This window comes from Phaseolus vulgaris, chromosome 1, assembly GCF_051622355.1.
Source record: "Phaseolus vulgaris cultivar YP4 chromosome 1, ASM5162235v1, whole genome shotgun sequence".
NCBI lineage: Eukaryota > Viridiplantae > Streptophyta > Magnoliopsida > Fabales > Fabaceae > Phaseolus > Phaseolus vulgaris.
In genome coordinates, this window is record NC_143498.1 from 49,225,519 (window position 1) to 49,251,629 (window position 26,111).

General features: G+C 33.6%; 3 protein-coding genes across 4 annotated transcripts; 1 reads left to right on the forward strand and 2 right to left on the reverse strand.

The window, feature by feature from the left end:
* Positions 1-8,313: 8,313 nt before the first annotated feature.
* On the reverse strand, positions 8,314-10,321 carry CTF7 (protein). The gene is made up of 3 exons (XM_068617456.2): positions 9,920-10,321; positions 9,335-9,837; positions 8,314-8,887 (listed from the first exon to the last, which is right to left on the reverse strand). The coding sequence occupies exons 1-3, from the start codon at positions 10,316-10,318 to the stop codon at positions 8,767-8,769; spliced, it is 1,023 nt and encodes a 340-aa protein (XP_068473557.2). The 5' UTR covers positions 10,319-10,321; the 3' UTR covers positions 8,314-8,766.
* An 840-nt stretch (positions 10,322-11,161) lies between these two features.
* LOC137814632 (mediator of RNA polymerase II transcription subunit) lies at positions 11,162-15,115 on the forward strand. 2 transcript variants are annotated; one of them, XM_068617457.2, is made up of 6 exons: positions 11,162-11,640; positions 11,759-11,924; positions 12,559-13,006; positions 13,891-13,950; positions 14,039-14,107; positions 14,209-15,115. In XM_068617457.2, exons 1-6 carry the CDS (start codon positions 11,340-11,342, stop codon positions 14,422-14,424), a joined length of 1,260 nt encoding a protein of 419 aa, XP_068473558.2. In that variant the 5' UTR covers positions 11,162-11,339; the 3' UTR covers positions 14,425-15,115. The 2 variants fall into 2 exon arrangements, 1 of the variants encoding a protein (XP_068473558.2); XR_016523235.1 differs by having other exon boundaries at positions 11,234-11,640; positions 13,721-13,950.
* A 6,241-nt stretch (positions 15,116-21,356) lies between these two features.
* On the reverse strand, positions 21,357-25,009 carry LOC137814633 (receptor-like kinase TMK3). Its single transcript, XM_068617458.2, has 2 exons — positions 22,329-25,009; positions 21,357-22,132 (listed from the first exon to the last, which is right to left on the reverse strand). Exons 1-2 carry the CDS (start codon positions 24,646-24,648, stop codon positions 21,624-21,626), a joined length of 2,829 nt encoding a protein of 942 aa, XP_068473559.1. The 5' UTR covers positions 24,649-25,009; the 3' UTR covers positions 21,357-21,623.
* Between the last annotated feature and the right edge of the window lie 1,102 nt (positions 25,010-26,111).

Below are 26,111 nucleotides of genomic sequence, written 5' to 3' on the forward strand. Positions count from 1 at the left end.
TCCAATTTTTTTATCAAAAAAATAAATGCACTTAAAAATTAAAAATACAATTTAAGATGTCCCAACCGTTAATAAAATCTCAATGCCTAGTAACAAACCGAAAGAAAAAAAAGTTGAAAAAATGGGACAATGCTTGTACACTGGCACTAATTTTTAGAGCTGCACTATGTATGAACTCTGCAGAATTCTACTGCAGCAATGCTGCATAAAATCTTCAAATTGCTAGTGCAGCAACGCTGCAAATTTCTAATTTCTAATGCAGCAGAACAGTTCTAATAAAGCACAGTACCATTACCTAATCAAAACTGGTTCATATATTTGTGTAGATATGAGACCAACTGCAAGCAAGCCCTTCCAAGTTGTGTTCAATTCAAATTTATTCCTACCAATTCTGCTGTCACAGAGGAGCAAAACTCTGCATTTATTTATTTATTTATTTTTATCAGTAAAACTCTGCATAGGTGACTTGCTTTAGGGATTACTGATTTTTTAAAGGACAAAGAATGCGTAACAGAAACTCCTTTTTAACCCAGCAAATACTATTACACTACTATGCCTCATACCAGTTCAACTGAAAAAGCTGTTAAACTTCCTGATAGCAGCTCCAAAAATGCTGCTTATGCACAGACATCCTCCTTCCTCCAAAGCATCCTTTCTTGAAAGTGATCCAATGATATTTACAAAAACTAAAATAGTGAAAATTAAGAAGTCAAACAAAAGTTGTAGCGGCAAACGAAATGTTGAAAATTCAACTTTTCACATAGAAAATTAGTAGTACACTGTAACTTATACTTACAATAAAATATTAATATTTATGATAAAAAAATTAAAAATAAAATATAAAATTTTCAAATAATTTTTAAATTAAAAGATTAAAAATGTGAAATTTTTTTATACCCGAAAAGAAACATACCCTAATTCATGGTGATGTAAAGTTGTTTTACAGGTCCAGCTTATTTTGATGGCTGTATGTGAAAAGATATATTGGTTATCTTTCAAAAATGATGTTCACGTGGAAGAAAATAAACCTAAATAAAAATAATAAGTAATGCTATTTGTACTATAAAAAAATATTTATATATTTTTTTATAGACATTGGACAACCACATTTTTTTCATACAACCATCTTACAACTCCTAATACTATTATTTTAATACTTTTTTATATCATTTAATTACAAATTTATCCTTTATTATATATTTTTATTTTTAAAGCTATCACGATGTTATCATTTTCTATTTCTTAATTGTGAACCTCCAATTTCATCCAATTTTTGCAAAACAAAAAGGACCCCACACAGTCATAAAGTAAGAACATAACTGCCACGTGTTGCGACAATCTGACCGGTTGAAAAGTGGGAGGATATGAAACTGTGGTGAGGTATTATGTTGTAACCATCATACTTTCACACTAAGTATGCTTACTTAAAAATTTCATAAATTAATATTTTAATTGTATTTATTTTTAAATTTAAATTATTATTATATAATTATAAGTACTTGTTAAATAAATGTTCTTTTATAAAATCCTAAATCCCAATGCTTTGTGTGAAATAATTTTCTTTTATAAAAGAACACTTCTTTTGTATTTTCTAAGAATTTTGGAAAATTTAAGTTAATAATGCAATTCGATTTATTTATTACAAATATGTAATAAAGTCGAGTTTGTATAGGAATGATTTTTAGTGAAATCGTTTTAAACTTGGATGATTTGTAATAGAAGAAGTAATTATAAAGAATAATGATTTTAATTATAAAAATTCCTGCACCTGTTTTGTGTTCTTACAATGACCTAGAAACAATTTTTTTTTTTTAAATGGGTTGACTTCTCGGTTTTCCTGATTCTCTCAGTCTTTTTTCTCAGATTGGGTTTTCGGTCTACTCTTCCTTTGACTTGGGATTGGGCTTAGATGACTCGTAAGCTCACCTATCTGAGCTAGGTTCCCTAGGTCTCTTGCCCTTTGATCTCGGTCTCCTCTCTCAGGTGGGTGTGTGTACCTGCAAGACGCTCCGATGCCAAAGTCAGAATCAGTTTTATAAAGTTATCAAATAAATTCACTTTACTTACCTCTTAGGTTGAACACCACAAGAAAATAATTAAATAAAAACCAATTTTAGACTACAAAAAGTATTGGTTTCTAAATTAGTTTCTATTATTGATAAATAGTTTCTAAATTGGTATTTATCAATGATAAATGATAAGGCAGTAAGAAATGTGTTGGGAATCTCTCCTTAATTTAATGAGAGATTATGACCAATAAATATTGATAACACTATTGCGGAGAAGCTGAATTATTGATACCCTCAATTCAGTCAATTAAGGGGGAGAATTGTTGGAAATCCCTCCTTAATTTAATGGGAGATTATGACCAATGAATTTGGGTAACCGGTCCATTGAATATATTCAATGATGACCATTCAAATGTTTTTTTTTTTAAATTGTAACTCTCTCTTAAAAATGTAATGACCATTATTCTCTTTACGAAGAAGCCTTCCACTCATTCTCTGTATAAAGGGAACTTCTGAGGAAGAGAAAAAAAAAAGGAAGCAAGTGAGAAGAGCAACATAGAGATAAAAAAGAGAGAGAATAGATATCCACCATAGTGTGAGATTATAAATCATAGTGAGAGACTAGAGAGACATTGTATTCCATCCTTGTTGGGTGAGATTGAATGTTATTATCACAGTGTGAGAGAAACAGATACTGTAATCTTACTTTCATAGTGAAGGCATTCTTCTGGACTAGGTCCCGTGGGTTTTTATTTCTAAGTTGAGGAAATTTTCCCACGTTAAAAAAAAAATTCTCAGTCTCATTATTCTATTTTTGCTCTATTTTCTATTATTTGCTTATTGCTTCCGCTAGTGCCCATTTTGTATCTACACCAAAGGAGAGAATTAATTTTGAATTTTTCCAACCGTTATCAGAGCTTGGTTTTATGATACAAGATGGAATGAGCCATTTATGATGGAGACATGTTCAAGTTGACTGCAGACAACTATTCGTATTGGAAGCCCATGATGGAGGATCACTTATACTTTAAGGATATGCATGAGCCCATTACTTGCATAACCAAACCAGAAGGTAAGAATGTTAAAGATTGGGAACTTTTGAATCGAAAAATTGTTGCAATAATTTGAAAGTATATTGATAGAAATTTGTTTGAGCATGTGTCCACATACACAAATGCTCATGAGTTGTGGTCAAAGCTTGAATCTACGATTCAAAAGAAAACTCCAAGAAATAAAGCATCTCTTGTTAGAAGATTGGTGAAACTTGACTACATGGATGGTCAAAGTATGAAAGAGCACTTGAATTCATTCAAGGGTCTTGTCAATCAATTAACAAAGATAAATATGAAGATTGATGATGAGTTACAAGCACTTTTGCTACTCAATTCATTGCCTGAGAGTTGGGACACACTAGTAGTCACGCTCAACAACTCAGTCCAGATGGGAAGATCTCAATGGACATGGACATTGTTTCAGACACACTCTGTCGAGTGAAGACTCCATAAGGAAAGAAAGAGGTACAGATTTTCAATATGTAAATATGATTGAAACCCGTGGAAGAAACAAAAGCAAAGTCAAAGGTCGTTCTCAATCTCGCACAAGAACAATATACTATTATTGTAGAAAAGAAGGTTATAAGAGATTTGAATGCAAATTTCTGAAGAAAGATTAGAAAGCCAAAATTGTCCATTAAACTTATTTGGTCCAAAGAAGAAGGATTATACTCCAATCACATTAGTCGTCACGGTAGACGATGATAGTGTTCTTATTGGAGAAGGCAATTACCTTAATGTTGCATATGGTGATTGATTTTGGATCGTCGACTCTGGTGCCTCTTTCCATGTAAGTCCACATAAAGATTTTTTTTCAAATTATAAGAAAGGTGACCCTAGTACTTTGAAAATGGGAAACCATGTTACAAGCAAGATTGTAGGTATTGGTGATATCGTGTTACGAACAGACACAAGAAACAAGCTTGTACTGAAAAGTGAGACATGTTCCTGAAATGCGTGCCAACCTTATCTCAATGGGTAAGTTGGATGATTCTAGTTTTATAAGCCACTTTGGTACTGGAAAGTGGAAACTAGCAAAAGGGAACCTAGTCATTGCTAGAAGTTCAAAGGTAGGATCATTATACATTATGCAAGGAAGAACTTGTTCTGGAGAAGCAAATGATGCTACAGACTCCAAGGATGTTTGACACAGACAATTGGGGCATACGAGTGAGAAAGCACTCCAGATGCTCGCCAAAAACCACTTGCTAGGTATAAAGGGTCAAATACTGGAATCTTGTACTAGTTGCATTTATGGTAAATATTGCAGGGTCAGTTTTCAGATATTAGACAATCCCTCAAGGAGATCGAAGACACTTGACCTTGTAGGGGAGTTGAATTATTGATACCCTCAATTAAGTCAGGATGGGGAAGAATTGTTGGGAATTTCTCCTTAATTTAATGGGAGATTATGACCAATGAATATTGGTAACACTATTGCGGAGAGCTGAATTATTGATACCCCTCAATTAATTAAGTCAATTAAGGGGAAGAATTGTTAGGAATTCCTCCTTAATTTAATGGGAGATTATGACTAATGAATATTGGTAACCGATCCATTGAATATATTCAATGATGGTCATTCAAATGTTTTTTTTTTTAAATTGTAACTCTATTGAAAATTTAATGAGCATTGATCTCTTTATGAAAAAGTCTTCCACTCATTCCCTGTATAAAAGTAAACTTCTGAGAAAGAGAAAAAAAAAAAGGAAGCAAGTGAGAAGAGCAACCTAGAGAGAAAAAAGAAAGAATAAATATTCACCATAGTGTGAGATTAGAAATCCTAGTGAGAGACTGGAGAGACATTGTATTCCATTATTGTTGGGTGAGATTGAGTGTTATCAGTGTAAGAGAAATAAATATTGTAATCCTACTTTCATAGTGAAGACATTTTTCTAGAATAGGTTCTGTGAGTTTTTATTTTTCAAGTTGAGGAAGTTTTCCTATATTAAACGTTCTCAGTCTCATTATTTTATTTTTGTTTTATTTTCTATTATTTGTTTATTGTTTTCCCAAGAGTCCATTTTGTATCTACAGTAAAGGCGATAATTAATTCTGAATTTTTCGAAGAAAATGTATGTAGTTGAACTAAAGAAGAAAAAGATGAAAAAGAAGATGAGATTGTTTGTGCAAAAGCTGGAGAGGAAGAGGAAATCATGGCTGAGACAAAATAATAAGGGCTCTGATACAGTGAGAAATATACACAACCATATTTTTTTTATTTTTCAAATGTATTTGTAACTAGTTATAGACAGTAAGGAATTGAAATCCATGTAGCTGACATGAAAATTAATATAATTAATGTTTACTTTAGAGAAGATGACTAACAAGAGATTAATTAAGTTTTTGTTCACAAAGAATGATGTCCAATTAATTAAAGAATACATCAGTTATGTGTTTTTCAGAGGCCCCCATTGAATAAGACCCACACATTCTTTGTGGTCAATGATTGTTGTTGTTGTCTTACCCAGTAGATCACCCGCTGCAAACTTTACCACCAAATTACTGCATTTAGGATACATAATAAAATTTTCGACCAAACCATCGTCCAACCAAGCCTCTCCTACGATAGTCATATGTAAACTAAACCTCGTGATTCCTCGTTGCATATCTTCAGCAATGGCCTGAACCACTGTGTCATCCACAATGGGTTGGTCCTTTTCCCACCCAGTCGTACTCAACTTCAAATGCACCTTTTTTGTCGCCTCCTTATCCAACAACAAAACTGCCCTCCGTAACATATATTGGGGCGTAATGGGAGTAATCACAGCCAGCGCTTCATTTTCCTCGTAACTTATTTTCGCTTCCAGCTTTAGGATGTTGATCTTGGAGTAGTTCATGCCGTTGCAAATGGTTACGGTCATGTCCCATGTGGATGACACCTCGCCGTCCGAAACTTGAAGGTGAGGAACGTGAAACGAGTCGAGGAAGAACTTGGGTGGGACGGGATCAAATGTTGGTTGGTTTACGTGCGTTTGGTGAAGGGCAAGTCCAATGAACAACATTGCAATCATGGTTAAGCGTAGCAAAATCACCACAGCATCCCAATCGAAACGTTCTTCGCATGGCTCCATAATTCTGTGACGATCATTGATCTCAAGATCATGTTCCTCAATGTCTTGAGGCAGAGGTGAGAATTGGATCCTTGATTCAACTGGAGGTGTTGAAAAGGACATTATTAGGTTTTGAGAACTCAGACTTAGATTGGTGAAAAGTAGGGATGAATGAACGACGATGATGAAGGTAATTTGACTTGATCTAATGGAATGTGTCGCTATGAAATATATATTAATATTTGTTGAAAGGAACAGGAGATGTTAAATCCTAATCAGTTAATGTTGACAATGTTACAACTAAAATATATCTGAAAAAGGCTAATTTTGGTGCAAGAGTTTGCTGGGGCTACTAGATACATTAATTGCAATGATTGAGCATTGGTAACTGTTTTTTTGTTGCTTGTGGTGATTTGTTTTATAGGTGTATATGACATTTTTGTTCTATTAAAATATCTTATATGAAAAGCATGAGTAGTTAGTGGTCAAATTTTTATTTTCCATGTTTTACTAAATATTTGCGAAATTGTTTAGTGGATTAAATACTTTGTTAATCTTTTGGATATTGAATTTAATTTATACTAATTAATTGTAAGTTTAAAACCAATCAATGGGGCCATAATAGGATAAGACCATTTACTAGGCATTTCGTGTCACAGAAAAGCCTGTTTCTAAAAGTTATATTTAAAAGTTTATAATATTTAAATTTAAAAAATGGGAAATAATCTTAATTATCATAACTTATATTTTATTTAAACAATTGGACCTTAAGCCACTAATATAAACATGGCCCAATCCAGTAAGTCCAACCCTTAATTAAAACTGCGGATTGTTTACTACTTATAGAGGTGGGACTCACAAGTGGAGATGTAGCGAAATCCCTTAATTTCAATAGTAAATAGATCTTGAAATTTTGAGTTTTGTTTAAAAAAAGTAGTGAATAAAATTAATTACGACTAGACCACTTAAAAAATATAATAATATAAATATTTTTAAAATAAAATAATTTCAATTATAGCGAAACTATACATAATAAAGTTGTATCTAGGTTTGAAATTTAGATATGTCTGTTTGTCTATGCAATTTTTTATTTATTTTAATTTGTTAATTAATAATTTTATTTTACTAATCTTGCGTGTGATTCGATTTTCCGCCGAGCCAGCTAAAATAAAATAATAAATTAATTTAAGCAATTGAACTAAAATATAATAGGATCCTTTTAAACAAATATATGTTAAAATAAATAGATTAAATGTATTTATGAGATGTATTTACAAATGTGAATGTGATTAGAGTCTCAATTTCTATTAAGAGAGATATTTTAGATATGTTAGAAGAATTTTTTAAGTTTAATGATAATTTGAAATTTAATAAAGGAAAAGTATAAAGTGAATAAAAGACAATTGAAAAAATTAGTTTCTTAAAATGAAATTTTACTTACCTTCCCGATAATTTGAAGTTTGAAAAATATATTTCCTATGTTTTTCAAAACTTTTAAAAAATAATATTTGTAGGAAAATATATTTCACACAAAAATGGTTTCTGCTAAATTTCCTATGAAATTATTTTCGTGAGAGGTAAAATTTTTACTTTTCAAATTAAAACAAAAGTAAAAAAAATCATTATTCTCTTATTAAATGATTAACTATTTAATATAATAATGAGTTATTTTTTAAATAATACACTACTATTTTATTTCTTAAAAAACTTATATAAATATTTTATATATATAATTGTTTTACTAATAATGCGTTAAAATATAGACTTTATTTGAAAAAAAGAGACACAAATTTAGATTCTCTCTGGAACTTTTTGTGTTACTCTCTATTATTATACTTTCAAGTTATTTATATTAATATTCTAAGTTATATTTAAAAAAATAATATATCAAAATGAATCTATTTTAAAGACATTCTTTGTAATTTAAAATTCAAGTGATTGAAGCATATTCATTATTTAAAAAATATAGACATATACATTTGAGAAAATCAAGTAATTAAAAAATAAGATCACATTTTTACTAGGTATCAATCTTCTAATTGTATATTTTAGTTTATTATAATTAATTATTTTATCTAATATAAATATTCTATCACTTTTAAACATATTGAAAATATATTATCATTTATTCATATAAAAATAATATTTAAAAAATTAAGAATACATATAAAGAATTTCTAAACCTATTAAGAATAATAATTTTCTAATGATGAACATCAATGAGATATAAATTATGAAGATTGAATGAATATTTAAAAATAGGTTTTACACTGAAATAAGGAGAAAGTGAACATTATTAAAATGTCTGCATAGAATCTTGCACCATCTCCTTCACTATTTTAAACCTTGTTCAAGCATTGTTCACGCATCTCCTTGAGTTTGCAGTTTCAAATACACCTTTGAATATCTCAATCATAGTTGTAGTTTTCAAAAGGATGTTCTCCCATACATGCTAACTCTCTTGACTCTCAAGAACCAAATGGTTAAATCAACTCAGAATGACAAATGCCTTACAGCAACAAAAACAATGAGATCACAGATTCATGGCTTATACATGAGCTAAAAAAGGTTATACTTTACAAGAATAATAGTTTACGTTTGTACCTATTAACAGTCAAGATAAGTAATCACTAATCAACTGTTGTGTTTGCTTTAATACGCCAAGAATGATCCCGTGCCAGTATAACTAGTAGCTAATGCCTTTCCAGCAGAGGTAGGCTGGGAAAATGCTAACTGAGAACTTCCAAGCACAAGCCCGGGGCAGAAACTCTTCCTGCAACCAATTTAACACGGGAAAGTCAAATCACTAAGCTAGCAACTGGTTGAAGAATAATCAAGTGTAAGTTTAGATGAGTGTTTGAAATATTAAATTTGAGATAAAATAGCTGATACAAGACTTCAATGTATCCTTTTCAATCCACCACAGAACTATTTTATATCACTTATTGTCACTAGACAACAACTAAGAATCTACATATTTTCTAAAATCACATTTGAAATGAAGCAAAATCAATTATGATACTCCCTTTTTGTAAAGTCAAACACATTTTCCCAACCACTTCGCACTCATTCAATGCAATATTCCTTAGAGGTCTTCCATTGCCTATGAACTTGCTGAATTTATATAACATATCTGAAGTTTGCATAATGAACTAACGATGAATTGGGGTTCACTAGCCAGAGAGTCAATTAAAGTCAAGTTTAATTTAATATAACTTACCTCACTGCATCTAGCAACTGGATTGCAATGCCTTTTCTTCTGTTGGAGGGAGAAACCCAAATGGCCCTAATGCCACAAGCAGCAGCGATTGGTTCGCTATCACAAAAGATTGCCCCTTCCATCTTTTCAGAATCACTCACGTTAGCAACTTTTCTTTTGACCTCCCTTTGAAAAATAACATTCCCAAACTGAAGAGTGGTAGAACGTCTCTTCACTCCCCTTTTGTTCAAGCTATGAACAGGTGCAGCAACAGAGCCAGACACAACTTTGAATGCCTTTTCAATTGGTTCCGCAACGAGGCACCCAGCAACCCTGTTAAGAGAAACAAACAGATACACCTTACAGCGTTCGTGAAGTATCCACCCACTTCCAAGCTCAATTTCCATCATCCTCACCACCTCTTCAACTTTCTTCCTGTGAGAACACGGGTCGGTCTCCGAGAACAAAACGACCCGACCCGAATCTAAGCTGGGTAGAGGAACAAGATTTTCTTTGGTCCAACCCTGCAGAATAACACAAGTAGGAAATAAGATAAAGTTGGGAAAGAAAAACCGCAAAAGAAGAGCGTGTAGGCGGAGAGCTAACTCTGAATTGAATTCCCTGCGTGTATGATTTGTGAAACTCGTTGTGGGATTTCTCGTCTTCTGGGTCGCCGGGGGTGAACTTTACGCCGCACGTGGGACACGCGCGTAGGAGGAAATCGGATTGACCAAAATCAAGGTGAAGCTGTGCGTAGTTTCTCTTCTTGTTTTTGACGATCGTTACGGGTTTGGGATCTGAAGTAACGGCGTTAGGGTTTGGGCGCCTTCGGGTGTAGGTGTTGATAATGTGGTGCTGCTGGTTCTCCCAAATTGACAAATCATGATCATCGTTGGGAGAAGAGGAAGAGGGGGTGGATCTGAAGAAAGCGTTGATTTTGGACTGCATTGCATTCAATGATGGATGTTTCTTTCTTCCTTCTGCGGCGATGTTATGGATGCTCATTTTCATTTGCCGCCAAAATTTTCGTTTTGCTTTTTAAATTTCCCGCTCATTATTTCTTTCCAACCAATAATTGTGGGCTGAAGCTCCAAAACCCAATTACTCCATACATTAAGCTACCTAATGAAAACATTAATTCTGAGTTAGCTACAAATTAAGGATTTCTTTTACAGAAAATCTATTTTATCATCATTATTTCTTGTCATGTTTTTAGTTCCAATCCAAAATTAAATCAAATAATCAGCTCTATTTATTAATTCAAAAACTAATTAACGATTGTATTTACCCTACAAACAAATGCATTATTATTTAGTTAATGAACCAAAATACCAAACTTAAGCTTTTGTATATTTTATATAACCAATTATTGTTATTCAAAAAATAGTACAGAGTGTTTCACACACATAAGAGAGATATAAGGATAATAACTTTTTTACGAAATAAGATAAATAATATGATAGAAAAAATATACTTCATGAGTTATTGTATAATTTTATTAAATGATTATAATAGACTAAACAATACGTACATTGATATTATTTTTAAATAAAAGGTTCTTATTATGTATTATAATCTTGTTTATATTTTATAATTTTGAATTTAAAAGTCAATTTAAGAATACTATCTTTATTAATTAAATATGTAAAAATATTTTAATTTATAATGTGAAAACAGAAAAAAAAAACTCGCTAAAATATTTATTATATACATATATTAAACCTATAAGATTATTCATCTACGTCACGTAATTTTAATAATGTTTATACGCAAAGGAATTGATTATTATATGGAAATACAATGCTTAATTCACTTATTCGATATAGCTTTAAAGTTTGAAACTCCTTCATAATTTTTTTTCTTAAAAGACACATTAGTAATGAATTAAAAGAAAATAAATAAAAAATAGATTGATGGGCCTTGTGTTTGATGTTCTTATAAGACGGTACCGGTGAAGGAAGGCCCAATTCGAGGTGTACGAAAATACTAACTGAGACGAAACTCACTTTCTTTGTGGGTGTGACAAATGCAAATGCAAATACAACAAACGCAGCAGCAGGCCACGACGGCACCCATCTCAACCTCCACTCCTCCTCCCTCCTCCGGTGGCTCTGCTTCTGAGGCACCGCCGAAGCAGGTGGCTCAAGCAATGGACAAGCTTGGACAGGCCGAACGAATCATCGCTGACATCCGAATCGGCGCCGACCGCCTCCTCGAAGCGCTATTCGTCGCGGCAGCGCAGCCTCACCAAGGCAACAAGCCTCTCCAGATCTTCCTCAAGGAAGATGCCTGCATGCGTCAGTATCTTCAAGACCTTCGATCGCTTGGTAATCGTGTCGTTCCATTCGTGCCCCTTTGTTTCTTGGTTCCGTAGATTAGGGTTTTGGTTTGCACTCTGCGACGTCGTTTTTGTGATTAGTTCTGTGTGGTTTTTTGGGTTTATAGGTAAGGAGTTGGAAGAGTCTGGAGTTCTCAGTGAATCACTTCGATCTAGGAAAGACTTTTGGGGCTTGCATATGCCGCTGGTTTGTCCAGATGGCGCTGTGGTTGCGTATGCGTGGAAGCGACAGCTTGCGGGTCAAGCTGGTGCATCTGCCGTCGACCGGACCAGGTTCATTTCCCTTAAATCTCTTATGCTTCAGTTCTGTATGCCATTCTAATTTCTGTGTTTGGATAACGAAATAGGATGGAAAACAATGGATTAAAATTCAAACGTCTTTTTGTTTTATTTGGAGGTGGTGTGGTAAATATAGGGAAAACAGCGAAGGGAATAATGGTATCTGCCATTCTTAGACCAGTGATTTTTTTTTTCTTTTGATGATTTGTGTGCGTACATAAGTGGATATCTTAATCTTCAAGTTTTGCTATTCGCCCCTTAATACGTATAGACGACAGTAGTAAAATTAAATTATATGATCCTTGTGCTACGAGGTAACAGCCGCATTTGTAAGTTGTGTAGAAATGATGACAGTTAGTAGGAGTAGGTTGTTTATCGTAGACAGTTAGACACATAGCAAGAATGTTAACAACTGTACTTTTTTTTGCTCACGTTTCAGTTCTCTTTCATGAAATTTTGAGACCACTCTGTTGAATACAATTGGCAAAGAAGTTCTTGGAGGCTTTCTTTATATTTTGTTTTTCATGGGTATTATGGTATATAATGTTCTTGCTTGCTGACTATTCATTCTCGGTGCTGCTGATTTCTGTTAATTTAGCTGCTCACTTAGGCTTTTGAATGATATCAGGTTAGCTCTCAAAGCCTTCACTGATCAGAAAAGGCGATTTTTCCCACATCTTGATGATGGACTTGAAACTAGTGACTTGGCTTCAAAGAAAAGTTTTGGGTCTGAAGAAATTACAGTGGATCCCAAGGAAGAAATTAGATTTTTAAGGACGCTACCAGATGTTCTGAAGTCTGTAGAGAAGGATGTGCCAATTCTGAAAATTTTAACTTTTGAACGATTGGACTGGTTAAAAAGAGCTTCCACACTTACCTCATTGGCAAATGAGAGTTCTCTGGAACATAACTATCATGGTTCTAATAAGCTAAGGCTAGGATCAGTGGGAACTGTTGCTGAAGAGAAGGTTGCAGTGATAGAAATGTTATTCCCATCTGTCTTCAGAGCTGTTATATCCTTGCATCCTGCTGGTTCCACGGATCCTGATGCTGTAGCCTTCTTTTCTCCATATGAGGTATACCTTCCAGTGTTTCTGTGACATGAGAAATGCTAGGCACACTCTTTCGAATACTCTATTGTTGCTGCAGTTTATTGAAAATTACAAATTTTGATGGGTTGCACTTCTCATTTAATGACTTACCTGATTTAGAAGTAGAACCTTCCATAATATGTGACTTTTCATCAATCTCAGCCAAAGATTCATAAGCATAATCACCAATAACAAACAAAAAAGTTCATAATTTATAAGCTCATCAGGTAGATTTTTTTCTTTCTAATTACCTATTTGATCAAAGCAAGCATGGAAACAAGAGATTAATGAACTAAAATCGGGTCCAAGTAGGGCTGACACAGTGGTTAAAGTTTATTTTTCATATTTGTACCCAAACCCCTCTAGGTAGGAGCCTCATGCACCTAGTCTAAGACTCCCTCTGCAGTCAATTAGTCTTTTGTCTGGAGGCTTTGTTTGATTGGCACGGCCCCCAAGTTAGGAAAACTTACATTGGTTGGTGCCTAGGAATCAAGTGGGTCATTGTCGCCTGTTAAGCCTTGTTAGTTAAGAGTAGGCCATATTAGTAAACCTGTTAGAGTAAAATAATTTAGCCTGCTATAGACCAAGGAAGAAAATGTAAGGAAGTTGGTCTGTTACTTTTGAGGGGAAGAGACCAGTTTCCCTAATTATTGGGAAAAGACCATGGTACCTCACTGCTAGCTTTGTGTGTTGGGACAGGGTTGTGAATCTTGTGATTATGGCAGCTCGGTGGTGCCCAGCTCATGGCTGTTTCAAGGGAGTTTCTACTTCTGATTTGACAGATATTGTTTCCATACTTGTTTGTTTTTTCAGAATCAATTTGCTTGATTTTACATATTCCACAGTTTTAACTGTGTACTACTTAACAGAGTGGAAGCTATGTGCATGCAAGGGGTTTTTCAGTTCATCATGTGTTTAGACATATAACGGTAACAGTCTCTTTTGTTGCTTCTCATTTGATTCTTAGTTACTCTTGTAGGTCTTTTTGTTTTAGCTTATATTTGTCTTGCATTGCAGGAGTATGCTGCTACTGCTCTGCAGTACTTTCTTGGAAACCAGACTGAAACCAGTCTGTATTGTCTTTTGGTACTGTTATTATTTTTTTCTAATCATGATGCTTCTTTTGTTTAGGTATTAATTATTGATATATCTGAGGTTTTCTTAGCTTTCTGCCTTTTTTGTTGTAGCACTGGATTTGCAGCTTCCAGACTCTGTTTTCGAAACCATGCAGCAAATGTTCACGGCTACTTGCAATGGATAAACAATCAACTCTACTGTTACCTCCAGTCCATCGACCTTATTGGCAGTTTTCCTTTTCAAAAATTTTATTAAGCATATCCTCAAAAGACCAGAATTCTGATACTAAGACTTATCATATTGAGTGCCTCTCTGAGGAAATATAACTGCATCTACCAAATAATTCAGGTAAACCAAGTGCTCAATTCTATGTAGATCTACCAGGAGCTTGAGTTTCCATCTCATCATTGTGTGCAAAATTGGAAAATAGGAGTTGTGAAGTGATTTGTTTATCTTCGGTCTATATATTGCACCTTCTGGAAATTGATGAGCATGGCTTCTTATGTAAGCCTCATAAAAGTGGCCGCATCTATTCATTCTCATAAGATATCTCTATCACGTTTATTGAGATTTGTTCTTTGGACACCTGGAAGCTCTAACTGATCATTGCGTCAAGCAAAAGGTACAAGACAGGAACATTATGATCTGTGTTTGCTAGATGAAAGTGCCAGCAGATTTTAGTATGATGCTGACTACACAACTACCTTCTCCTTCGAAAAATTGTGAAAAATTGTTTAGCATCTGAGAATCTGTGGTTGAGCCACCTGTACATGGTCCTGTGAATGTAAGTGTTCTGATGGATAGCAAAACAGTTCATTAACTGTACAACAAAGCTAAAAATTTCGAATTGGATGATAAGTCGTGTCATTGCAGGAGCTGAATCACCTGTAAGTAGTGAATACGTTGACCAAAGGGGATAATATTCCCAACAAATTACTAAGGATAATTTTGAAACATTACTGAACATCGAATTAGACTGTCTGTAATATTCTGTAATATATATTATTTGTTTTATTATATTATTGTTAATTTATTATCTTTTTGTATATCAACATGTAATAAAGAACAAGTAAGAGATACTTACAAAAATTATTGAACCAACATTTATAAACACTATTGTAGTAATAACATTTATATAAGTAAGAAAAGGAATATCGTAGTGGAATTGAACACATGATTTAGAGACTTCTACAAAAGTAAGCTTCATTACAGTAAGATATTAAAAAATAATTGCATATTTTGTAATTTCAATTTTTAAAATGTCTAATTTGTTAAAAAAAAGTAAGTGACAACGATAATAGTATATTACGGGACATTTGTACTTTTTATTGTGTTGTTGCACGTACCTTGAAAGCTTTTACTCCAGTTGATCTTATTTAATGGAATCGTCTATAAAATATATTTTATTCAAGATTATATTTTTTTATGACTCTTCTTATTCTTAATACTACCAAAAAGTTATATTTTTATTTAAAAAATTATTAAACAAATGTTTTAAGTATTAATAAAAGTTTAATTGTGAGACTTGTATAATTAAGTTAGATATTCATTTTGACAACCTTAAGAATAAAGTAGATTTCTTTAGAACATTTAAAAAATACAATAACAAGGGATACAAGGAAGAAGGCATGTTCTTTCTGTGTTCCATCATGTAATGGATATGTGTACCTACATAGTATTTACTTAAATAATTTTTTGACAAAAAAAATGATATTATTAATAATTTAATACTAAAAAACACATATTTTCTTTCTCATACCAACTAACTATCAAAATATTATAACTTCATAAATTTTAAAATAAAATATTAAATAAATTAAAAATGTTTTAATAATTTAAGATAAGATGGGTCTGTAAGGGAATGGAGATGGAATATTTGTGTCTTAATTGTTGATTTAAAAAGTCAACTATTATTCATACTTATTCATATTTAATGAATATTCTTTATCAATATTTAGAAAATTTTAAACAATACCAACATGTAGAAATTTATTTTTCATCGTCTTACCAAATTATTAAGGTAAATAATTTATTTAAAACCTAATAACTTTTAGATACTTTTATAACAAATCATCTTTTAAATATTAATATTATACCTATTTGTATCTGATATTTAAATATATATGATAATATAAAATGCAAAAAACCAAGTGCAGTTTAATAAAATTAATATAATTCCATCAAATCATATACAATCATACCATTCGAATATTTATATAATAATAATTGATTGAATAATGTATATTTTATAATAAAATATATCTCATATTTATTTTAAATACTTTAATCCACGAGTAAAAAATTATATAAATACATGTTAATTTTAAATAAATTACTCACTCATTTCTCATAATCATATAGTTATACTTTTTTATGTTCTTACTTGAAGAAAATCTACTGAGAGGGTGTCTTCCATCGTCAATCCTCGGTAAATTTAATAATCATATATCGAGTCATAATTAAGCTGATAAGTACCACATTCCTTCACCCTAAATTCTTTTCTTATAAGAAAAAATATAAAAAAAAACGGTAAAAAGTATATATTTGTTTTTTTTAACAAGTAATCCTAATTCCTTTAAACAAATACACCTATATCAAGACAATGTTATTTTAATTTATCATTTTAACAATATTATTAATTCTAGATAACTTATTTTGAAGTATCTAAAACAAGGAGTTGAAACTTTTACTTGAACTAGTCTTTTTACATATTAAATATAATATTGGCCAACATATAGAATGTTTAGCGATAATTCAGGGACACATCTTTTTTTGTTTTAATACATTATAAAAGACACGTATTTGTATAGCATGGATTATTAAGGGAATTTTCGCTTAATATTTGTGAAAATATTTATGTATAAAGCACTTATACTTAAAGACAATTATAGTATCATAAACAAAATTAAACTCTCCTCCAATACATCAGCAAAAAAAATCCGTAACATGATAAAAAAACACTCATTAGGAAAATATGTTTTTTTTTTCTGTGAATGGTAAAGAAAAATAAAACTAACCAATCAAATGGGTGCTTGAAGTTATTGGAAAGTAAAGATAAACAGAACAAAAAAAAAACGTTTTAAGAAAAAAAAAATTTGTGTTCCTAAAATTAAGAAATTTTCTTTGTGTAAAATAAACCCTCAAGCTAAAGGAGTAGCTAACATAAAGCAAAACATAAAAGGGTTTAAGTGTGCAGATTTTATCCCTTTTTCTCCTCATGTTATTTAGAAGAAAAGGTATTCAAAATTCACTGCTTTCTTTTCATATGTTTGTTGCTGACTAACATGATAATTCGCTCCAACAAGAGCCAATAATATGCTTGTGGGCCTTGGCTCATTTGCCAATGCACCTTTTTCTTAGGAATCTTTAGTACAGATATGCCATTATCAGTTCAGTCTCTGATGTATGACAATGGGAAAATAAATGTAAGGAAAAAAAGGAGGGAGGGAGAGATATAGATATTTTACATAACGGAATAAACAAATTTGACAAGATCAAGGAAAACAAACTTGTACAAGAACAACCTTGAATCACAACCTCATCCTTTTGTTGGAGAATGCTAGTTTTTTTGGTCATTAAATGTTGGCCAGTTTGACACCATTGAAAAGTGATTTCTGTTTTGTTTTATTTCTTTTTGTTGTGTGTTGAAAGACCCAGAATGATCGACTGATAGATTATGTATTTTATTTATTAAATGAAGAAGAGTTAATAGAGTGAGTTGTTAAGGTGTGATAAGTGCTTGTTTCCACATACAGAGAGAAATCTTAGTCTACTTGATATGCTCTAGTCAAGCATAAATTTTAGCTACAACTTTAACAAATTATTTCTTCCATTTCAAAAGCAAAGATTATGACTATTGCCCGTAGAGTGAGTTTTTGAACTAAAATTAAACTTTTATTGCTGTGTTCTCTTACTTTTTTTAATTCTCAAAGCTAACTTTTATCGATCTGGAACAAGGTTGAAACTGGGAGAGGGATAGTTTTAGGAGCCTAAAGAAAATTGTAGGGTTCTTTTGTCAAGAGAGGACTTAAGTGGTTGTGAAGTTGGAAAGTTTAACAAATAAGGTGATCGGAAGACATAAAAGATAAATAAGTGAAAGCATCAATTGATACAATGATAAATATAAGAAAACAAAAAAGGTTATATATGAAGGATAATTTTCTTATATTTAATTTTATTATCTTCTAAATAGAACATTTGTACCCAAAGTCACCAGAGGAATGTTAGAAAGTTTGGATGACTGTATATATTCTTTAACTAAATCTTCATTATCATCAATAATAATTATGAATAAAACGACTAAATTAATAAATTTTTACTGATAAATGACTATTTATGAATCAATAAATATCAATCATATTGTCAATGGTGGTCTCATAATGTTAATAACATTATGTTCTAACTAACTTAAATTTCAGAAATTATTTTACATATGAAATTTCCTTCTCCTTATATCAATCAACACTATAAAAATATTTCTTCTCCACCATGAGTTAATCCATTCTTGGTATTTAAATTATTATTTTAATAAAAAAATTAAAATAAGAGTAGAGCATACTGATATCCACTGTTAAATAAACTCCATGTAGTGAGACCAATGATCCTTCTAACAGGTCTTATATGTTATTATAACGACTATACCTTATATTGTTAGATTTGCACAGCTCTTGCCGTGATCCGTAAGTAATCAGAGGCCCTTTCAAAAGAATAAACAACAAAAACTCGTTATCTACAAATCATTAAAAACTCAGGAGTTTTAAAATTTACGGAGAAAGAAGCATGAAATAAATAAATGCAAATTGAGAGTGGCATGCCACGACTACAACTACGTCATTCTTAGGTTGAATCCATATGAGCTAATAATTGCATGTAATAGGGTGTGATCCTCACATGGGCCAGTTGTCGGCAGAGTAGCTACGTGCGTGGCAAAAGGTAGGTCATTGGAGTGACATGACATGCCAAGTTCAGTTTGAGAAGCCATTTGGCTCACTGATTGAAAAGGAACAAGCACTGTGCCCACATCCCAATAGACTTATCTGTGTGTGCCAACTGCATGGCAGATAATTATTTGATGCTTCTTCACTCACATCACTCCCCTCATGCCATGTGAGATTCATCACTCATCCACGTCAAATACCAACATCTTTTGTTGCTTGTTCTTGCTTCCGTGCGAGTGCTGCCAAGGACCCAACTCCACTACAATCACTCACTCAAAACCATCTCTCTATAACGTAATCACCAATCCCTTACCCACCCATAACTAATTCATACTATTTTTTAAAACTCTCAAACAACTTAGATAAGTGTTGGAAAAAAAAGACATGGCACATGGCACATGGCTTCTTATCTTCAGTTCAGCTCATTCCAAGTTGCCACCAAAGCAGATTTGAAAGTTTCGAGATTGTAAAGAAAAAACAAAGGAAAGGGATTTGTGTGGAAGATATTTGCTGTGGATTTCTGCGCATTTACTGCTTCTTCAACATTAACAGTTGAAAGTTTTGGGAGCTACTTTTAAAATCAATTACACTACGCCACACTAAACCAGGATTGGTTATATTGTTCGACTCACGTGCCTCTTATTACGCACTTCCAAGCATTTCTGAATGGACTTAAACAAAGTCAAACCCCGAACTACAGTTTTCGTCATCACCTTCTTTCAAATTCATCATCATAAATTTTTCACACAATGTGCACCCTTTCAAGAAACACAAACGCAACATGTGATTAATAAAATGTGCGTAGAAAATCACCTCCTCCAGTATTCAATTATCGTTAGGGAGGCAAGAACAATCCAATAAAAGGTCACCAACTAATAGTAAATGCGTTATGGGTTATTACGAAGAAACAAAAATATCAGAGAAGGCAAGAATCCACCACGATTCAAGTTTAATGAACCAAAAGTAGAAGGAAATACAAGTAACAAAAAGGCATCAGCAATATACATGTGCCCACTGAATACCTTATCCACTGATTCTGCTAGCTCCAACCCTTTCAGAAGTAAATTCATGTATGAAATTTACCAGTGGTGTCTCGGATGAGGATAAAGAGATTCTCGAATAACACCATCGATTTGACTACAGTACTTTCCATTATTATCTTTACAAGGATAAAGGAGGAGCACTAGGCAAAATATCTTCCACACAAATTTTAGCAAGGAATGACTTTTGCTATAAAAAAATTGACAGAGCATGGTTTCTTTTCCCTCTTTTTCCCCACATGACACATTGTACACTATATTTACACAGATAGTATATATGGTTTTGATTTCAACTCACAATTCGGTTCTCTGTTTCAGACCTTGGATTAGTTTAGCTGGTACTAGACCAGCTGAAATTCGGTTTACCGGAAATTGAAATCTGAACTGGAACAAGTCAACAACTCGTGGAACTTTCCTTTATCACAAATATGATAACTGATATCTTTTATGTGGTATTATTATAAAAAAAAAGACTATTGCATGTAAAAAAAAACATTTCTAAGAATAAAAATTAAAATAAGCTCAACTTTGAGAATTTTCCATTATAAAAAATATGATAACTTTTACATATAATTTCAAAACATAAAAAGAAACACCCATAACAACGGATATTAAAACAAAAATAGATGTGGTACAAACATAGAAATTATATATAATTAATCATCAATTAATTACTCTTCCACTGTTATTGCGGGATGTTTCATATTCATATTTAATGATTTGAACTTGATCAAATTCATAAAAACTGACATAGATTGAAGAAACTATGAATGGATGTCAACGAATCTTGTTGTGCATATCTTCATCACTTGCTACTTCAAAATAATATAATGTTACTTAAAAAAAATTATTTCTATACATTTTAAATTTCCTTTCTATCAATATTTCTTTCAATTCATTGGTATTTCAATTAAAATATTGATTATGTCTTTATTTCCTCTACTTGTTCATATTACTTATTTACATATTTTTTAAAATTTGTATTTCCTTCAAATATGTGTACTTTAAATTCTTTATTTATTCAAATTTTTATTTCTCTAAATTTATATATCATATACACTTACTTTTAAAATTAATATATTTTTCACTGAAATTTTCAAATGTGAAATTAGATATTACGGGTTAAAAGGGTCTATCTACAAAATATCTTCCCAAAAATCCCCGCCCTACATTAATATGTCTACAATGTCAATGGATTTGGGTTTGCGTTGCATCAATGCCAGGGCACAGGTTAAGAGGTCTCGCACAAGGTTGACAAAAGATAGCTGAAACTTAAATAAATGAACAAAAACAAGCATTCTCATTGATGATTGATTGCGGCTCAATATCTACAACCATTAACACTTAAATGTCATAGTGGAAAATACAAAGCATACATACACATGAGATCTCAAAGGGCACATGAAATCTCATATACTGAAACACTATCATAGCACTGGTACTAGAAGAATTAGCCAGGACATTTTAAGACAGACAGAAAGAAAGGAGCATGGTATCTACAACTATTTTGAAAAACAAAAGGAAAAAGGGTACAACAAACAATTTGTTTCAACGCCCATCAGCTGAAGTGAAAGAATCTGCAAATCCAGTAGGCCTTGCGGGGATACTGCTCTTACTGTCTTCTAGGTCCATATAACTCATGTCCTTTCCTTCTGCCTCTTGCCATCCCTTCACCATCTGGTTAAGGGGAAGGCTATAATCGATCCCGGAATACTCCTCAGCCTCATCATTAAAGGGTTTCCATTTTTCAACAAGCCGTGCCAGCACATTTACGGCATGACCCATCTCTGGCCGTTGGCCTGGTTCTCTGGCTGTGCAGTGCCCTGCTAACTCAGCAATGATGGAGACGCTCTCAAATGTTTCTTCCTTAACATCAAGGACTTTGTCAATAGCAGCCATTAGCTTCTTCGTATCTGATTTTATACTCCAGAACCATGCTGCTAAGTATTGGCTTTCCTCGGGTCTGTCCTCATCAAGTGCCATTAATCCAGTCAATAGCTCCATTAGCACAACCCCGAAACTGAAAACATCTGCTTTGGTAGTGATTTTTCCTGTCACTGAAATATAGTTGAAATTTGTGTTACAAGACATGTAATGCAGAAATGAAAAGCTCGCCAGTGATCAATTTATTAAATTTTGCATTAGATGTTAATTAATTTTTTCCCTTAGAATATGACTCTATTAACAAGCTGGACAGGAAATAAAATAGATGACATCAATAATTAAATCTTTTAGAACTAGTGCACAAAATACCTGCATATTCTGGCGCCAAATATCCGAAAGTCCCAGCAAGCCTGGTAACTACAGATTTTTCACCGTCAGGAGCAAGTTTTACCAAACCAAAATCTGAGACCTTTGCTCTAAAATCATCAGCAAGCAAGATATTTGACGGCTTAAGATCTCTGTGAATGAAGCTCTGGTGAGCCAGAGTATGAAGATACTCCATCCCTCTGGCAACATCCAATGCAATATTGAGCCTCCTCTTCCAAGAGAGTGGCTCCAGTCCATGGCTTTTCCAATGGAAAAGATGCTTACTTAGAGCCCCTTGTGGCATATATTCATACACCAGAATCCTTTCATTACCTTCTATAGAATAACCCAAAAGAGACACCAGATGCCGGTGCCGGACTTTTGATAGAACCGCAATCTCGGCCTGGAATTCATCCAATGCCTTGCTACTAATGACACCAGCTTCCATTCGTTTCACTGCAATTTTAGTTCCATCATCCAACTCTCCCTTATAAACAACTCCAAATCCACCACGGCCGAGCTCATTCTCGGGCGCAAAATTCTTGGTCACGTTCCTGAGAACTTGAACTGATATTCTAAGATTTCCAGCGTCAATGACATGAGACTCCCCATTCCCACTACTATTCCTACTCCCAGAACCACTCCCTGTCAAAGTGGAAATGCTTCCATTGGTATTGTTAGCAACGGCAATCTTCACAACACTGTCCGAATACGATGGATCCCTAGGGTGAATTACCAGTGAGGTTGGAGCCTGGAAGCCACCCTTCCTGCTCTTGAAACAATATGCATAGAGTGGAATGAGCAGAAAAGCCGCAGCTGCCACACCCGCAATCGGAGCAACAATGGAAACCAACCCTTTCCGTTTAGATTTCTTAGTTTCAAGAGAATCAGTCGAACTAGAATTGGACTGACCGGATGCAGGGTCGACATTCCCAGATCCAGATGATGGGTTCTTGCTCCCTGATGAAGGATTTTCGGCACCACCATTAAAGAAGGGATTCCCAGTAACAATAGGTTTCAATCCAGTCTTAAACAAAGGCAATGGAGGAGAAATGTTATTTCCACTCAGATCCAACAATTTCAAAGATGTCAAACTACTCCAATTACCAGGCACCGTACCACTAATATCATTCCCCCCCAACCTAATCTCAACAAGAGAACCCAAGTTCGCAACAGAAGGACTTAAACTCCCACTAAGATTCAAATTAGGCAAATTAATCATATTCACCTTTCCATCAACATTACATTTTATCCCCAACCACTGACCCCCACAAGGATCATTCCCACTCCACGAATTAACCAAATTCTCAGGATAATTCAACCCCCCAAGAAACCCCAACAGCGCCGTCACCTCAAACGCGCAAGGAACCCCTGACTTGTTCACACAAAAATTGTTAAAATCATAAGACACTTGAACCGCTTTAAAATTGGGAATCGGTCCCATAAAATGGTTGTTGTTCAAGTCCAGCTTGTCCAGCTTCAAGTCACCCAAACCTTGAGGAACCAACCCAACGAGGTTGTTCCCATTAAGGTTAAGTTCCCGTAGAGAGCTCAAATCCCCAATGTTATCGGGAATCGTTCCAGTGAACGAGTTCCCGTGAAGCCACAAACTCGTGAGCGAAACCATGGAGGCCACAACGTCAATTCTTCCAGTAAGACACTCCCCCCGCTGGTTATTCAGCCAGAGAACCTGCAACGCAGAGTCGTTTAGACTCAGGGGAATCTCGCCCGTTAAGTTGTTGTTGGAGAGCTTCAAAAACGACAGCGAGTTCATCGTTCCGAGAAACTCCGGTAATGGGCCGGCGAGGTTGCAGCCCATGCAGGAGAGATTGGTCAACTGCGTTGACTCCTGGAGCGTCTGCGGTAAGTGCCAGCCGCCAGAGCTGGCGTTGAGGTCATTATTGTCCAACGCGAGCACTTCCAAACTCTGGAGCCCGTCGAAGAAATCTGAAGGGATGGAGTCGAAGTTGTTGTTGTCAAGATACAAGTATTTGAGATTTGACAAGCCGCGGAAGGAGGGTAATGGACCGTTGAGCCTGTTGTTCTGGAGGCCCACGTTGAAGAGATTCGTGAGCTGGTTCAGGTTCGGCGACAGAGGACCGCTCAGGTTCAACCCCTTAGCCTGAATCTGGTTCACATGGTTCTTATTGTCGCAGAAAATGTACTTCCAAGCACACGGGTCATCGCCGCTGTCCGGCCACGGCAACAGGTCCGGGTTGTCCAACCCGTTTCGGAATTGCCGCAGTATTTCGACTTCGTGCGGGTCGGCAGTGGTGAGGGAAAAGAGGAGGGTGAAGAGAAGAGTTAGCGAAGAGTGGAGCATGGCGGCGCGTGAATGTACGGTTCATCTGAGAGGGTGGAGGTGGGGTAATGTTAGGCGGGACTTGAAGCGGCGCATGTTGAATCTGGGTAGCAAAAGAAGCAGTGGAAAAGCGAAGATGACTGAGAAAGTGAGAACTTGGGTTCGGTGTTGCTTTTGAGAATTTCGTAATTCCCGTTACGGTATCGCAGATAGCCTCGTCTCACTTCCATCCATATTTTTCGAAGGACGAAATGCTTTGACAGGCCCCACACAGTCACAGACACCTCTAAGGTGGAAGAAAACCCCCCCCTACCCCAATCTTCTCATTTTTTTTAATCTTAATCATCATCTTAACTTACTAATATTCTTTTAGTATCAATTTTACAACAAAAGTTATAAAAAAATAATAATAGTTTATATTTTTAAATAATTTGAGCAATGCTTATAATTTTATAGACTAAAATAAATATGCATTCATTCTCTCCTCATTTTCGTTGTGAATATTTAGTTTTTGGTTACATTTCATCAATTTATCCATTAACAACAAAATTAAATCAAAATATAATTGCCAAAATTTTAGAACCAACTTAAGTGAGAAACACACAAGTTATGTTTGGATGGATCGAAAAAAACGTGAAACCAAAAAACATTACATTCTATTGTTTGGTTTTTTTTATTCGAAGCAGGATTATTGTTTTTTACATACTTTTAATTAAGATGGATAAATAATTAATAACTTAAAGGATTATTTATCCTTCTAATAAATTTGTGTTAGAATTATTTATATAAAGATTGAAATATTTCTAGAATATTACATTTTTATTTATTTCTTTATTATTTATAAAAAAATATAAAATGTATAAATAATTAATAACTTAAAGGATTCCTTCCAAAGAAATAAATAAAAACATTACATCAATTATCCTATCCTTCGGCCTAAACCTACATACTACTATTTAAGTTATTGTCAAAATCATCAAACAAAAGTATATCACAGGTTCCGAAACATATTATCTAAAAAAGCATTGACCAGGCGGAACAATTTTATTAAATAAAAAATGAACAATTGCATGAATAGCCATGTTATAATAAGACTAACATAAAGGTTTAATGTATTCGATAATTTTATCTTTATTAAAATCTTCACATTGAAAAACATATAAACTGTGGTTTTTCTATGAATTCCACGTGACACCAAACTATAGAATTTTCCATTTAGATTTCTTCAACATGTTCTTCCTGAAAAATGTTAAAAATGCATTTTCAAATTATATGGAAAGTACACTACTTTGATTAAAATGTCACAATCAGCATTCAACATATATGTATGACATTCACTTCACTATATCATAGAGGTCATAAATAATATTGAAAATTTACAAAATATATTTAATATTTAAAAATATATTTAACATTTAAACACTAGTTAAACATTTGAAAATCTATTGCTCTACAAGGTCTTCTTCTACAACTATTTTACTTGA

Coding starts and splice junctions, on each gene's coding strand:
- LOC137814632 (XM_068617457.2), top strand. CDS start 11,340: ATGCAAATGCAAATACAACAAACGCAGCAGCAGGCCACGACGGCACCC. Junction 13,007..13,890: donor CCTTCTTTTCTCCATATGAG/GTATACCTTCCA, acceptor ACTACTTAACAG/AGTGGAAGCTATGTGCATGC. Junction 13,951..14,038: donor ATGTGTTTAGACATATAACG/GTAACAGTCTCT, acceptor CTTGCATTGCAG/GAGTATGCTGCTACTGCTCT.
- CTF7 (XM_068617456.2), bottom strand. CDS start 10,318: ATGAGCATCCATAACATCGCCGCAGAAGGAAGAAAGAAACATCCATCA. Junction 9,838..9,919: donor CGCAGGGAATTCAATTCAGA/GTTAGCTCTCCG, acceptor GTTATTCTGCAG/GGTTGGACCAAAGAAAATCT. Junction 8,888..9,334: donor CAGTTGCTAGATGCAGTGAG/GTAAGTTATATT, acceptor AATTGGTTGCAG/GAAGAGTTTCTGCCCCGGGC.
- LOC137814633 (XM_068617458.2), bottom strand. CDS start 24,648: ATGCTCCACTCTTCGCTAACTCTTCTCTTCACCCTCCTCTTTTCCCTC. Junction 22,133..22,328: donor TTTGGCGCCAGAATATGCAG/GTATTTTGTGCA, acceptor ACTATATTTCAG/TGACAGGAAAAATCACTACC.